The following is a 15,008-nucleotide window of genomic DNA, read 5'->3' as shown; positions in this document are numbered from 1 at the left end:
TGAAGCGATTCAGTTAAAACGAGGTCATGGGAGTGGGCTCTAATCTAGTGCGACCGGGGTCCTTGGAGAGGGGATCAGGACACAGACACGCACGGGTGGACGACCCCATGAGGACCCAGGGAGAGCACGGCTGTCCACACACCCAAGGAGAAGAGGCCTTGGGAGAATCCGGCCCTGCCCACGCCTGCATCTTGGGCGTCGGCCTCCGGACCCCCATCTGTGAACTATCTTACGGCCACCCAGGACACTCGTACCCTCACCCTGGATTCTGGTAGCACTGTGTGTCTGCTGAAGCGTCTGGCTCCTCCGGCTCTCTGCTTCACGGCCAGCCTCCTCCGTGGTACCAGGGGGCTGACTCACTTTGACTCACCCGTGGCTCCTCCAGCCCATGCCTGGACTTCCGGGCCTTTGGCCACCGTGTTCTTGCACAGAGCTCAGGAGCTCCCAACCACCACCGGCTCATCCCGTTCAAGCAGGACCCTCTACAGCGTGGCACCCCCAACTCCCCCCTCCCCCCATCTGGCCTGCCCAGGGCAGAGCTGGGCGCCTTCCTCCTGTCCTCATGCCACCAGACCCTCTGCAGACCCTCCGGGTTCTAGCTCTGAATGACATTCCAGAAGCACGGCCTCCCTGGCCTCCGTGGTGCCCCGGCCTCAAGCGAGGCTTACCTGTGCAGCTCCTGCTGGGCCTCCCGAATTGACAGGATGGCCTCGTGAAGTGCCTGCAGTCGCCGTGCCTCCTTCCCACACCGAGGGCACGGGCTCTCGCTGCCTGGGACATCTGGCCACCAGTCACGGGACCCAGAGGACAGGGGATGGAGAGAGAATCAGACGAGCTGGCATGTCCAGGGAGCTGGCATGCGGGGTCCCGGCGTTGCGCCTGGCTCGGGCCCCTGCCCCACCTCTCGCGAGCCTTCAGGTGAAGCTAATAACACGGGAAGTCTAGGGGCAGGCATGGAGGGAACCCCCAAGCTCAGCTGGCCTCTAATAAGCCCTGGGAGACAGAAATGGCAAGGCGCAGTTCACACACTATAGAGACGGGGACAAAGTCCGGGAGCAGCAGGCATGCCCGTAAGGGCAATGGGAGGCAAAATCAGAGGGTCATACACAGACAGGTACTGTCTGGCCCTGCCCCTCACACTGCCCCTGCCAGGCAAAGGGGGCGCCGCACCCTCTGAGTGCAGGGCTGGGGACCTGGTCTGCCCCTGGGCTCAGGGAGGCCAGCTGGAGGACCCTGGGAGGATGGTCAAGGTGGGCCACACACCTGCCCAGGGAAGGCGCTTCTCTGACTCTTCCCCACCCTGCAGAGTAGCCGGCCCGGGGGGCTCACCGGGAATAAAGTCACCATCCTCCTCCTCCTCGTCCTCATCCTCGTCCTCCTCATCTGAGAGCTCTGGGCAGGACTCGGGTGTGGAGCTGCTTTCGGTGACCTGGCTGTGGCCAGAGGGCTGGTCGCTGGCCTTGCGGTGCCGCCGGTCTGGGCCAGGGCCCTGGAGAGAGATGGAACCACTGCAGCTGGGGGCACACCCAGGGCCACCGCAGCTGTGCCCGTGGGGACAGGGATGTGCCAGCCTCGAGGACAGGGTGGCTCTAGAGGACGAGGCTGTGGATGGTTCTGACTCGGGGGCCGTGACAGCTGGTCCCGGCCCACTCTGTGAGCTGACCACTAGGCCGCCCCCAGTGCCTAGGGGACCACTCCAGCGGGACCTCCGGGATTGGCTGACCTCTGGTAATTCCCCAGAGTACAGGAGTGGCTGAGGGGTGGCTGACTGGAGAGGCTGAGGGGGACCTGGGGGGGTATCCGGGTGGGCACCTGGGAGGGAGTGTGATGGCGGGCCTCTGGCCGTGTGCAGGGGAGGGAGCTGCGGGCACACAGAACCTGCGATGCGCGGGGGTTTGGGGCTGTCCCCTGGTGGCCTCTGCCCACGTGGCACCGGGGGGGACACTCCAGGCTTCCTCACAAGCTGCACCCTGGTCTGTCTCAGGAGACCTCGCACAGGCCTCCTGGAGCCTCCCCACTTTCCCTCCCTGCCTCTCCTCAGCATCCCTGCAAATGTGGGCTCCTCCTTCTCCTGCCTGAGCAAGCCCCCAGCTCCCTGAGCCTCAGCTTCTTCCTCTGCAGACTGGCATGGGGTGCTCTTCGCGTCACGGAGGGCGGCTCCAGGGAGCAGAGGGCTAGGAGCCAGCACACCCCTGCACGGCATCCCGCACCCCGGATGCCCTGTGCACACAGCCCCCCTGCAAAGCGCACCCCTTCATGGCGCCCCGTGCACGCAGCCTCTTGCAAATCCAGGCACCTCGGGTGCCATGCTGGGCAGGGCAGGACAGGGGATGAGGGGAACCAGAGGAGGCCCCGCTGGGAGGGGGTGAGTGGGGGGGGTATCAAAGGGGGAGGGGCAGGCAGGAAGCGTGAGGGTGGGGGAGGCAGCCACACCTACAGCCTGACAGTCCCCTCCTGCTGCTGAGGTCGAGCCCAGGTAGGGACCCGGGAGGAGCTGACCTGGTGCCTAGGCCCCGGGCTGCCCAGGAAGGTGGTCTGGTGGGCCATGGTCTCCCGCCGCACGGTGTGCAAGACCCCGTCTTGCTCAAACTGGGCGATGTCCTTCAGAGGGTCCCAGGGGCTACGGCTGGAGGGTTCAGAGGACATCCGTTGGCAGGGCAGTGGCCCTTGTGGGGAGGTGGCCCCCTCTCGGCCCAGCCATGGCCAGAGCCCCCAGAGAGGACCTACTGCAGGGGCCGGCCAGTGGAGCCCCTACAGGAACCTCCCCGCCAATCACCCCTCCAGGGGAGGAGCCCCCCTGGGGGCAGTCGGCCCACCCCCTGCTGCACTCACTCCTCATGCCGGTAACGCCACTCCTGGGTGGTGGGGTCCAGCTGGAACAGCTGTGGTTTCCAGGGCATGAGGTTCTGCTGGCGCTCGCGGGTCCGCTGCCGCTGTGCCTCCTCCAGTGAAAACTTCTCCTGTGTGGCCTTGTGCTGGTCACCCTCGCCAATGGCCCTGGAGACGTGCTGCCAGAGCCTGGGAGCGGGGCACATGCTCTGAGTGGGTGACCTGGATGGTCCCACTCCTGGGCCCTGGAATGGGAGGCTTAGAGAGCAACCTCCACTTGGTTGCCTCCAGGGACAGGGAGCTCACTATCTCTTGGGGAACCTGTGTGTCTTAGAGCGCTAGTGATTTACCGTGAGGGGGTTCTCTCCGACCCTGAACTCATACTTGCCGTGGGCAGGGTACTCCCTGTGGAGACCCCAGGCCTCACTCCTCCGTCAGCTGCCCCAGCGGGACACGTCGGCTGTCATAGGGGGTCCCCTCTGGTCCCCCCTCCCTGCCAGGGACATCCCGGGACACGCTCGCCACGTGGAAACCCTGCCCAGCCACGCCAGGCCTGGGTCTGGGGGTCCCACGGGCACCGGCAGGCCTCACCTCTCCGACTCCAGCTCCGTCTGCTCCTCTAACAGCACGGTGTGCCGCTTCAGCCTCTGCCCGCGGACCTCCCTGCTCGGGTTCCAGAAGAGCTCCGTGCTTCCTCGGCCCTCCTCCTTGATGAACACTTCTCGGTCCTGCCCCAGACGACCCAGGCAGGGTCAGAGGTGTTGGCCCCGCGTCTGTCCCCGTGCCCGCGGGCCCGCCTGTCCCGGATGGCAGCCTCTTACCCAGTGCCCAGTGAGACGCGCCAGGACCTCCTCTCCTGATGTGATCTTCCCCGAGATCTGGTTGATGCTGGTGCTGCCCCCGAAGAAAGGCTGTGGGGACACCCCAAGATGGGCTGGTAAGGGGGCAGCAGCCTCCCCAGGACTCTGACGGCCCTCAGTGAGCCAGGGAGGAGGAGGCCCCTTTCTCACAAGGGTGCCAGCTCTCAGCCCCCGGGACGTGGGAGCCCAGCTAGGATGGGACCCAAAGCTGGAGGTTGCCACAGTCGCCCAATGCCTCAGCTTGAGCTCAAGGATGCAGGAGGCCTACTGGGGTCCTACCGGGGGCTTGTGCGCCCCATGGCGGGGAAGGGGTCTGGGCCTGTCCTGGCTCCGCTGTGTGGCCTACAGGAGCCCCTTCCTCTCTCTGGGCCCTGGCTATGCTACGGAGATGCCAAGAGCTGCCCCCTCCTGAGTGCATCTGCTCCGGAAACCATCCCTGGGGTGCGGAGGGGGCTCCTCCTTGGCCCGAGCCTACTCCCCTCAAGGCTTCCGGTGGCTGAGGGTGCTGCAGCCAGCACTACCTTGAGCTTGAATTCCAGCTCCGCTTGGAAGTTGGTCTTCTCACACTCGATGGTCACTCTACCGCCCAGCTCCATGGTCATAGAGCCATACAGGATCCCTGAAACACGGTCCCCTGCTCAGTCCTGGCACCGCGTCCCCACCCAGCAACGCTGACCCACCGAGGGGGCCAGTGTCGGACCCTGGGGGAGGCACAGGAGCCCCCGGGGGCAGAGTCTCTGGGATGGAGAGGAGCTGGTGGGGGGCAGGGCCACACCTGGTTCCTCAGTGACCCTCTGCCACCAGGGGATGGGATCTCTGCCCCCAGGACCTCTACTCCTCAGAGTTGCTCTGTCCAGGGAATGTCCCGCCCTTAGTGGGTTCCTTCCTCCCGGACACCCTTTCCAGGCTCCCAGGGGCCCCACCGCCCCCATGAGACGCTCATCACCCTTTGTCATTTGCTCTGCAGGTCGGGCCCAATATGGGCTCCTCTGTCTTCCCCACTCACTGCTGGGCCCAGGACCGGCCCAGCCTGTTTGTTTAAACTAATACGTACACTGTGTGTGTGTGTGTATAAAAGAGTACACTCATCTATTTATTAGAGAGCGAGCGAGCGAGAGCACACAAGCCGGGGGAGCTGCAGGCAGAAGGAGAAGCAGGCTCCCCGCTGAGCAGGGAGCCCAACATGGAGCTTGATCCCAGGACCCCAGGATCGTGACCTGAGCTAAAGGCAGACGCTTAACCGACTGAGCCACCCAGGTGCCCCAATACATATATTTTTTAATTAATGAAAGAAAGAACGAGTCTTCTGTTTCTTGCCATGCGGAGGACTTAATCTAATTAAAGAGAAGAGCTGTGTATATCATAAAACACTTGGACGTGTGGGATAAAATGAAAAGAAAAAGACAGACAAGCCAAGGGAAACCTCAGAAGGGCTGGGAACGCCCCCAAATCCCGCCAGTGCGCAGGATGGCAGCCCCGTGCTCCTGCGTGCGGCTTGCCCTGGGAGTCGTGAGTGGGAGAGGCAGCTGGGGGGCAGGGGGTACGCCTGACTCTCCACTGGGGGCGGATCCCAAGAGAGAGAGAGAGAGAGAGAGAGAGAGAGAGAGAGAGATGCCAGCCTTCTCTGACTACACCTGCTTTTGTGGTTTCGACCTTTGGATCCAGGTAAATACTGCATTTCCATAATTATCTATGAAATGAAATTACAAAAGCAATTGCTAGGGAGCAAAAGGAAAATGCAACGCAAGGGAAGCGGGTGTCTGCCTGGTGGTGTGACAGTGGAGGGGAATCACTCCTGCTGACTTTACAAATCCCAGTGGGGCATGCTCAGGACGAAGCAGTCCCCAAAAGGAAACCGGGGCTGTTTTCAGCCGTGGCTCTCTTGGGGGGAGGGCTAGTTAGTGTCACTCTGGTGTGTGTGAAGTGGGTTAGGGAGAGTAACCACAGCCCAGAGCGGTATTGTTTACAAAGGGGCTTTCCCGAGGCGGGGGTGGGGGTGTGGGAGGCAGTTCAGCTACCAGACACCCGACACTTTGAATCGGATTGGAAATCTGTAAACTCAGGATCCATTTTAATCTTTAAAAAAAAAAAAGGTGCTTATCTTTCTTTTACTGGAAAGTTCTAGAAACAATGACAAAACCACTCTTAAGCGGATCTACCTTGCAATCTGTGACAGGAAGTGGGCCCCTCGGGTGAAAACATTTTGCTAGACAACCTGCGGCGAGTTCCGTTCCAGGCTAGAATGTCATCAGAGAGCCAGGGGGAACCCTCAACGTCCCGCTGAGGGCACCAGCCGGGGCTCTGCCCTCCTGGGGGGCGGGGGGGCCTCTCACCTTTGCAGTGGGCGTAGGGCATGGTGAGGGTATAGTCCTCTGCCCGGTTCAGGAAGGTGAGCGTGGCCCTGCCATCCAGCAGAGCTGACAGCGAGTTCCCTGCAGAGATGGGCCGGTGGGACCAGTGAGTGGACACGGACCCTTCAGGACCTGGGGGCCCACCCCCTAAGTCACGCAGTCTGAGCTCCCTTCTAGCAGCAGGTGCAAAGCGTCCCTGGTCCCTCCAGCTGGGTGACTGTGGGGCAGCTGGGCCTCCCACCTAACCTGTGGGTGACTTCACCTCCCCGAGACTCAGATTCTGGGAAAGCCGCCCCCCCACCCCCGGCCTAGGGCACACATGGCCCATCTCCCGGGGAGGGCTTCTCAGGCTGGCGGCTGCATGCAAACCCCCTCTGATTGTCACCCCCCCAGAGGGGGTACACCCCCCGTGGAACTTCTGTGGCCATGGAACTGTTCCACTCTGTGCTGACACAGGGACCACTAACCGCATATGGCCACGCAGCACATGTGATGTGGCCGGCCAACAGAGCAGCGGTGTCTTATTTTCCTGCCTTTTGATCCATCTAAAGAGCCATGCGTGGCTCGTGGCGCCGCACTGGGCAGCGCAGCTCCAGACGGTGCCTGTTCACGCAGGTTCTTGCCCACAAGTGGTGCCCCCTGCGGCTCAGGGGTGGGGGCCCCCGGCTCTGCCTGACTCCGGGTCCCTGACCCGGAGAGGTGGGGAGGGAAATAAACCCGCCACTGCATGGCGAATTGTGGGGCCCAGTCCTCCCCGCATCTCCCCCAGGCCCCAGGAGAGCCCGGGGAGCCCCCCCTCACCGTAAAACCGGGACTTGGCGGTGATGCTGCCGCTAACGCAGAAGCCGTCCCTGCGGTTGCTGACGTGGAAGGCGGACACGGGAGGGTGGTGGGACACCTGCGGGCAGAGAGGCGCTCTGGACTGGCCCGGGGAGACGGGGGTCCGGCTCCCTGGTGAGAAGCCCCCCCCCCCCGCCCTACCATGTCCCTCCGGCCCTTCCCGCTCTCACGCCTGCTGCCCAGGGAGGCAGACACTGAGTCGTGGGCCTGGTGGCGGTGTCTGCAGAGCACCCTGGGGAACGGGAGGCATGGCCCCCCGCCCCCCCGAGGAGACACTTGCTGCGGTAGCAGTGCTGTGCCTGCCTCTCCTGGGGGAATCCCGATGGGCGGATGGGGGACCACCCACAACGTGCACAGGGCTCAGACTGCCCGCCGCGGAGCCTGGCATCCAGCCGGGGGGCGGCGGGGGCCTTGCCTGCTCTGCTATGTAGAAAGTGTGGCTGTTGGTCTGGGGGTGGGGCCAGCAGCAGCGGAAGGTCTCCCCCAGGACGGGGTTGTAGGGCTTCTTGATCCCCTGCAACAACAAAAGGAAAGCTCATGTGAGGAACCGGGTGGGCCACGGACCCATGCGGGATGGGGTGTGGACCGAGGGGCAATGTGGGGGGCTGCCATAGCCCACACCCCCAGGTACCCACAGGGAGGTGGTCTCTAGATGGGAGGGCCTCGTTTGCCACCAGCACCGGGGGGGCCGCACCTCACTTGTACTCTGGGGAGAACATGCTTTGCCCATGGTTCACATTCTGGGGGGCAGTCTATGAGATGTCCCATCCGGTTCTTGGCTCCCAGGAGGACCCGAGACCCTCCCCAGGTCGTGCTGTCCCTGGACTTTGCACAGACCTGGTGCACAACCCGTTTAAGGCCCCCAGTGGCTTCTACTGCCCATTTGATAAAATCCCAAATCCCGCAGGTCTGCTCTCCGCCTTCCTGCCTCCCCTTCAGCCCTGCTCACCACCTTTCTGATCCCCAAATGGCCCAAGTTCATCCCCATTGCAGGGCGAGCAAGCTCTCATCCAGGAGAGCCCTCCTCCTGGGGCTCAGACCCCCCAATCTGGTTGGAAGCAGCTGGCCGCCCCTTCATGCCACCCGCCAGACGTGTCATGTCCAGCTGTGTGTGTGTGTGTGTGCACACGCGCGTGCACGTACGCATGCGTTTCCCCCGGAGACGGGACTCCATGAGCGATCGATCGGTGCCTGCAGATGCCCTGGGAGGGACGCCTGCGGCCGCCCTGGTAAACCACATCTGCACTCAGACCTGCCATGTGACTCTGGGCCCCTCGCTCGCCTGCCCACCCCCACGCACACCTGGACCTCAGTTCCCCATGTGCACAGTGAAGTGGAAACAGAATGATGCTTTCACACTTGTGCTCCATGGAACCCCAGGGCGCCACGGCAGCCAGGGAAGGGGCGGGGCTGCAGGCTGCTCCTGTCACTAGCCACCCCCCAGCACCCTCTGCTCAGCAGAGCCTGAGTTGTAGGTTCTCAAAAAGGTTTCTATAACTACTAGCCACACCATGAAAACCACAGGTCCCAGGGGCCCCTCGAGGTGCAGGGTTGAGAGCCCCTTTCCTAGCACCACGGTGTGTGGTCGCTGTTTCTCAGAGGTGTGGAGGTCCCCCTTGGGCCCTGCAGGGAACCAGGACCACCCCTGTGGGCCTGGCCTGGCTAGCGGGTCCCTGGGTGGTCGGTCAGGGTGCTGCCCCCATCTCTGAGGACCGGGGGCCACAGCGGGGACCATCAGGGTCCTTCCAGGCCATGTGGGGTCGGGGTGGCCCCAGGCTCTCCGAGGGGCAGGGAGATACGGGGCTGGGCAGGGGGGTGACGACGTGCTGGGCCTCCCCTCTTACCTTGGGTTTCTTGTAGAAACCAGACAGGTACCACTGCAGCACCAGCTTGATGCGGCTATAGGCGTCCCCCTCCAGAGCAGCCCTGGGACAGCACAGGAGAACCCCTCACTCCAGGCCGGTCCCCGGCCACCTTCTTCCCAGTCCGCCTTCCATTCCGCCCTCCACCCACTGGTCACCTGGGCGCCTCCTGTCCTGCCCAGCCCCAGGTCAGTGGGGAGTTTCTCCCCCTCCCATAGGGACCCAGGTTTTCCATCTAACCAGAGTGCTGGGACACACCGGGCTTTGCTGGCTCAGGCCTGGCAGGGTGCCTCTGCCTCCAGGAAGGCCTCTGAGAGTTCCTACCCTTACCCAGCTCCTCTGTGCGGGCTCCTGAGCCTACAGCTCTCTCTCCAGCCTCTATGGCCTGCAGGTACAGCTTGAGAGCACTGAGGTCAGGGCCCAGAACTCAGGACACTAGAAAGTGCTGGGGGCTGCCCTGTACTCACCTTTGATGGCTGGGGGCCCTGACCTGACACGCAGCTGCCCCCCCTCCTGCCTCTCGACCAGCTCCTCCTGGGACTGGTCTTGCAGACTGGGCCCACTAGGAGGCTGAGCCGGCAGGACCGTGGACTGAGCTTAGCCTGAGGCCCTGGGGCCCCTCCAGAAACATCCGTGCGGGGGGGGGGGCAGGGGCCGAGGGAGGCTGGGGTCTGTGGGTGCACATGGGTGCAAGGGGCACCCCTGCTCGCTCACCTGGACAGCAGGTCGGCGTGGTAGTAGTAGTCAGAGAGCTTGTCGAGGAAGGAGCGGGGCTCAAGGATGAACGTGGGCAGCACCACGCGGGACAGGTCCATGCCTGGCCGCAGCTGCTTCAGCAGGACCCACATCAGACTTTTGTTCTCTTCCGACACGGTCTCCACCTGGGACGCTTGGCCCAGCTGCTGGCAGAGGGGCTGCGGTCGGTCCCCCAGCTCCATGCTGCCGCTGGGAGCCGCCGGAGGTGGGGGGGATAGCGGCGGCTGACTCTGGCTGGAGGAGGCGCCCTTCTGTGGCCTGGCCCCCGTGGCCCAGACGCCTGTCTTGCCCTGTCTGACCCCTGGCCAGAGGGGCACGTATGGGCCTAGGCCGCTCCTGGAGGAGGGCTGGAGCTGGATTCGGGCCCAGGAGGTAGGAAGTGTCCGGGCTGCCCGTGCGCCCTTTCCTGCTCCCTAGACTTACTCCTTGCGATGGCCCCTGGGCACCTGCACTGTGGGCACCCCACCTTACAGAGGGGCCAGCTGACTTGCCCAGGTTCACACAGCCGGCCAAGGTGGGATGTGAACTCAGAGCTGTCTGTGTTTGTGGCATGACGGTAGCCACCCAGAGAAAAAATCAGTATCTGTCACCACCCTGCTGGGCTGCCTTTGACAAGCTGTCTGCCTCTCTGCGTGGGCTTGCCTGTCCTGAGGTCTCCTGCCCGGCCTCCCCAGGTTCCCCTGTGGAGCCGAGCCTTGTCTGTGCTCAGCCTCTGTAGGGACCCTCGCGGGCATCATTTCCCCCCATCACGGTCCTGTCCCTACTCCAGCTGCCAGCCTCACGGTGCTGTCAGAGTTGAACTGTCCATCCAACTCCCATGTGTCCTGAACCCCCACCTGGCCCTTCTCCATGGCTACCTGGGACCAAGGCCTCCCGAGAGCAGCTCCCCCCAGTAGGCCCGGGGGCTTCTATCTCCACCCCTTGGCCTTCTAAAGGCCTCACCTGGACGCCAGGAGTGCCCGCCTGAACTGCCCCAGGGGTTTTCCCAACACTCTCAGCCAAGCCCTCACAGCCCACCCACACTCTCCAAGCTGTGGCCGTCCCCATCTGCTCCCCCAGCCCATGGGCGCTGCAAGCACCCCCCCCCCGGGGGCCAGCCAGGCTCTGTAGCCTCCAGCGCTTCGGGGAGGTGGGTGAAGTACAGGGCGACACCTGGTTCTCCAGGGCGGCGGGCTCTCACCTCCCCAAACTCCTCGTGGACCTGCTCCACGTACGTGGTCCCCCTTGGCACGGGGCCCTCCAGGGTCTCCGACTGGGCGCTCCCGCTCTCGTTGGTCTTCCCACTGTGGTCCTGGGTCTCATTATCCGACTCCTCTGCGTTCTCTCTCTCCGACTTGTCTGAGAAAGCATCGTTCTCCAGGGAGGACCCGTTCAGCCTGGAGGGGCAGATGGCGTCGTGGGTGCCCCCACCCCTGGGCAGTGAAGGAGCCAGACTCCTTGTTGCTTGGCCCCCCGCCCACATACAAGGAGACACCCCCGTGTTAGTCCCAGTGACAGCCAGGTCCTGGGGTCCCTGGCAGGCAGGAGACCTGGGCTTCTGGGAGGGGCCAACCCTTGCCCACCGCACCCCTGCTCACGGGCACAGGTCCTGGTCATGGATGGCAGCCGAAGCGGGCAGCCCACACAGCGAGGGGGGCGATGCGTCCGGCGAGGACCCGGGCTCCCCGTCGCGGCCCTGCCTGCACGTGCTGAGTCTCAGGAGGCTGGAGCAGCGCAGGGCCAGCTCCAGGGCGTCCAGCCAGCAGCGGCCTGTGGGGCAGCACGGGGTGAGCCCACTCCAAGCCCGGGGGCGCCCCTCCTCTGCCAGACACCCCTGTCCCTTCCCCTCCTCCTAGGTGTGCGCGGGCGTCAGTGTGTGGTGCGCAGACGTGAACAAGGACGGGGCCTAAGCTGGCAAGCCCTGATCAGGGAGAGACGCGTGCCTGGAGGAAGATGCCCTTCCGGGGATGCTCACGGCACTCCCTCAAGGTAACACCTTAGCGAGCCTCGGAGCCCGAATTCCACCCAGACACCTGCAGCTTCTGCGAGGGATTTGGGGAGGAGGGCCCCACCTCATGAGAACTGCCTGCCACCAGGTCTCAGGGGGCACAGGGGGCTCCCGCGGGCCTGGAGCACAGGCCCAGAGGGTGGATGGCAGGCTGGGGAGTGGGCTGGGGTGTCCCGGAGGGAGGGCAGGCCAGGGCCTCAGACAGGCAGCTCCAAAGGGTGGAGAGTGGAGGGACCCGGAGGGCAGTGGGCAGACCCAGAGGCAGAGTCGGTCGAATCCTCCCATCCCTGCTGTTCCTGGTGAGGGCTGCCAGGGGGTTCGACCAGCACCACCTCCATTTGGTGGGGGTGTTAGCAGCTGTGGGGACACGTGTCCACCAAGGTGCCCCCCTGATGTCCCGGTGTGATTACTAACATGGCCCTTCCACTCACAGGGGCATTTGCCCCATTAAGTGTTCTTCTGGGGAGCGTGGCTGGGGCCTGGCACGGGGAGGCAAGGGTTTGCAGGGATGGTGGCCCTAGTTCTAGAGGGTTTCGCTGCAGGCCCAGCCTGGGCTGAACATTTGTGGGGGCAGAGGAGGGGGTGACAGGAGCAGCCCCTGCAGGACTCCGCAGAGCAGGGCATGCTTTGTGGTTGCCATGAAGGACTAGACACCCTGAATGCTCTGCGTCCTTTGAAGCCCATTCCAAGGCCTCTCCCCATCCTCCAGGAAGCCCACCCTCATACCCACAGGGGCTGTGGGCCCTTCCTTCCTGCTCATGGCCCCCCAGTCCATCAGGGACCCAGCTCATGCCTCAGCCCCATGGGCCTCGTCTGACAGCTGCTTTTCTCTCCCCCCAGACTGCGGGCTCCGTGAGAGTGTGACCAGTCCCTCCGGAGTGTGAAAGTGGCATGTGTCCACCACGGGGTGGTGTGGCACCAGCAGGCGGGCCACCAGCCCCGGGGGCTCTGGGCCCTGAAGGCCTGGAAGGAGGCAGCTGCATTTACCCGGAGCAGCCACCGGAGGGCGCTCCAACAGCATGCGCTGCATCTGGGAGTCGGGGAGACTCGGATCCCCATCCAGGCCGTGGCTCTTCCGTGCCGGCAGGTGGGGGGGTGCCCGTTTTGTCACGCGTTACACGTGGATGGTAAGGATAGAACCAACCCATTCAGTGGTGCCCAGCGAGCGCTTGGTGCACAGGAGCTGTGATCCGGCGACTTTAAATCGGGTCATGGGATTGTCCTAACAACTGGGGAGCTGGGCACTATTGTTCACGTTTTACTTTGGGGAAACTGAGGCTCGGGGAGGTACGAGCGAGTCGAGTGGCAGGCCTGCCTGGCCCGGGCCCAGTCTTGTCCCTTGGCATCTGGCCGCCTCCTTCTCGGGGGGCAGTGGGAGGGCCTGAACAGCGGCCACGGGCACCTGGTGTGCAAGTTAGCCGGGGTGCCCATGTCGCGCGGGGTCACCGGGGAGCCCTGCAAGGCAGGTGGGGACTCACCGTCTGACTCAGAGGCGGCCCTGAAGATCAGGTAGCTGCTGGGGAGGGGCTGCGTGATGGAACCCACACTCTCGCCCTTGGGGCCCTGGGGAGACAGACCTGGTGTCACCTGGGAGGGACACCCAGGGACAGCTGGACACACAGGTCACGTGGCCTCATGCACACCCACACTGACACACACACGGCCGCAGGTGCCCAGGTGGGGTCAGGCGGCCGGCAGCGAGAGAGGAGAACGAGCGCCTGGCTCCGTCCACGGCTCTCCAGCTCTGAGCTCCCTGTTTGGAGGTGGCCAGACTCAGCACACGCACATTCACGGTAACCAGTCAAATTCAAATCTCAGAGCAAGAATACAGCTTTGTACAGAAGTATAGCCCACGCAGTATTGGGACATACTTATATAAAAAAGAACTATTAGGTGTGTGTCTGAAATCCTAATGGAACTGAACATTCTGGATGTCATCTGGTAGCCTGACCCCCGTTGGTCGTGGGCTGGGCAGCTCCCAGTTAGGAGGCTGGGTCGGGGAAGTCTGGGCTGGGAGCAGCTGCTCACACGGCCCCATTCCTCAGCCCCACTGCGCACTCCCCCTGGAGGGCCAGGGACCACATCTGATCCCCAGCCACCCAGAGAGCCCCCCCAGGGCCCCCAGCCGCTGGCTGGTGATGGGCCCATTGGGAACCCGGAGATTCCCCTCCTGGCCGCCCCCCAGTGCCTGTCTCCCATGGGGTGTCCCGCCAGGCCCCACTCCTGCCCCGCCACCACGTACCTTCACGGCCCAGACGGACTGGTCCAGCGGGTGGAAGAGCTTGAAGCAGAAGCCGTCCTTCTTGGAGGGCCGCTCGATGAGCTCGCAGCAGTGCAGCAGGACCGTGCCCACCCACTGGCCCACCTTGGGCGTCTTGTAGATGAGCAGCACCCCCGGCTTCAGCACACACCACAGTTTGGTCCAGCTCTTCAGGGTCCCCCGGATCTGCGGGGAGGGCGCCGCTGTCGGGGAGGCCCACACCCCGGGGGCACCTGGACAGTTTGGGGGGGCGGCGCTGGGCGGCGGGCAGAGTCCTCCTCCAGCTTGTACGAGGAGAGCATAAGTGAGAGCGACAGAGGGAGGCTTCGAGGCCAGGGTCGAGGCCCTCCTGGGGTCCCGGGAGGAGCCAGCCAGAGAGTGACCGTTGTCAGCTCTGTAACTCGTGGAACTTGTCATTTCTTTTCTCATTCCAAAGAAACACTCACTTGCGTACCTCACTTTTTATTCATAATTTTGTGGGGGGAGAAAAGGAGCCCAGGTCCCAGGCAGACGGCCACGAGGGCCCAGGTCCTCGGCAGATGACCAGCTGCGGAAAGGCCTGTCCTGTTGGCCCTCTGAGGCAACCCCAGGATTCGGCAGCTCTCCCTCCACCACTACGGTGTGGAGACAAGTCCCCGGGGCTCAGTGAGGTCTGAACACGGGCCTCTGACCCCAACCCGAGAAGCCAGAGTGCAGCCTCCCCTCCTCTCTGCCCCAGCCCAGGGCTCCGCGCACATCCTGGGACCCCCATCTGCAGGCCAGGGCCCCCACCTCAGCTGGATATGGGGTCTCTGCAGATTTAAGGGGGTGAAGATGGGGCCACATTGAGTGGGGTGACATTTGGACACACACACAGGGGCCACGGGAAGGCAGAGGCTGGAGGGGTGCGTCCAGCAGCCCGGGGAGCCTGGAGCCCCTAGAAGCTGGGGGAGCAGGGAGGGTCCTCCTCTAGAGCCTCTGGGGGCCTGGGGCCCTGCCCCCAGCTTGATCTCAGGTGCTGAGCTGCAGAACTGGGAGGGAGGGGATTCCTATCTTGAAGCCCCCAGCCCGTGGTCCTATGTTAGGGCCGCTGCAGGACTGACACAGATCATAGTCCCAAACATGCCGAACTGCCTCCTGAGTGGCTGTGGAGGTGGCCACGGCCGGGACACCACACCAGCCTGCCCCGCCTACCTTGAGGCTGTCAGCCATGATGACCACGCTGGGGTCCGTCAGGGCACTGAACAGCTGCCTTGTGGCTCGCTTCTTCTCCTGCCGGTAGTT

The 15,008-nt window shown here is 63.9% G+C and overlaps 1 protein-coding gene across 3 annotated transcripts in view; it reads right to left on the bottom strand.

Annotated features, from left to right (window-relative positions):
- Positions 1 to 15,008, bottom strand: part of OSBPL5 (oxysterol binding protein like 5) — a 53,958-nt gene that overhangs the window by 1,244 nt on the left and 37,706 nt on the right. For 2 of the 3 annotated variants that reach the window (XM_040639616.1, XM_040639618.1), the window contains 17 exons: positions 14,919 to 15,008; positions 13,728 to 13,931; positions 12,964 to 13,048; positions 11,076 to 11,247; positions 10,679 to 10,874; positions 9,457 to 9,641; positions 8,725 to 8,806; positions 7,296 to 7,394; positions 6,842 to 6,938; positions 6,023 to 6,121; positions 4,211 to 4,308; positions 3,651 to 3,740; positions 3,421 to 3,557; positions 2,833 to 3,018; positions 2,500 to 2,626; positions 1,330 to 1,489; positions 669 to 780 (listed from right to left, as the gene is read on the bottom strand). The exon at positions 14,919 to 15,008 is cut by the window's right edge and continues 21 nt beyond it. In XM_040639616.1, coding sequence (XP_040495550.1) covers positions 669 to 780; positions 1,330 to 1,489; positions 2,500 to 2,626; positions 2,833 to 3,018; positions 3,421 to 3,557; positions 3,651 to 3,740; positions 4,211 to 4,308; positions 6,023 to 6,121; positions 6,842 to 6,938; positions 7,296 to 7,394; positions 8,725 to 8,806; positions 9,457 to 9,641; positions 10,679 to 10,874; positions 11,076 to 11,247; positions 12,964 to 13,048; positions 13,728 to 13,931; positions 14,919 to 15,008 — 2,219 coding nt within the window. Of the gene's footprint in view, positions 1 to 260; positions 781 to 1,329; positions 1,490 to 2,499; positions 2,627 to 2,832; positions 3,019 to 3,420; positions 3,558 to 3,650; positions 3,741 to 4,210; positions 4,309 to 6,022; positions 6,122 to 6,841; positions 6,939 to 7,295; positions 7,395 to 8,724; positions 8,807 to 9,456; positions 9,642 to 10,678; positions 10,875 to 11,075; positions 11,248 to 12,963; positions 13,049 to 13,727; positions 13,932 to 14,918 lie in introns of all 3 variants that reach the window. The other variant, XR_005837197.1, reaches the window with a different exon arrangement.

The sequence above is a fragment of the Ursus maritimus genome, unplaced genomic scaffold, assembly GCF_017311325.1.
Source record: "Ursus maritimus isolate PB19 unplaced genomic scaffold, ASM1731132v1 scaffold_23, whole genome shotgun sequence".
NCBI classification, from domain to species: domain Eukaryota; kingdom Metazoa; phylum Chordata; class Mammalia; order Carnivora; family Ursidae; genus Ursus; species Ursus maritimus.
The sequence above is the reverse complement of the archived record's forward strand: the minus strand, read 5'-3'. Positions and strand labels throughout refer to the sequence as shown.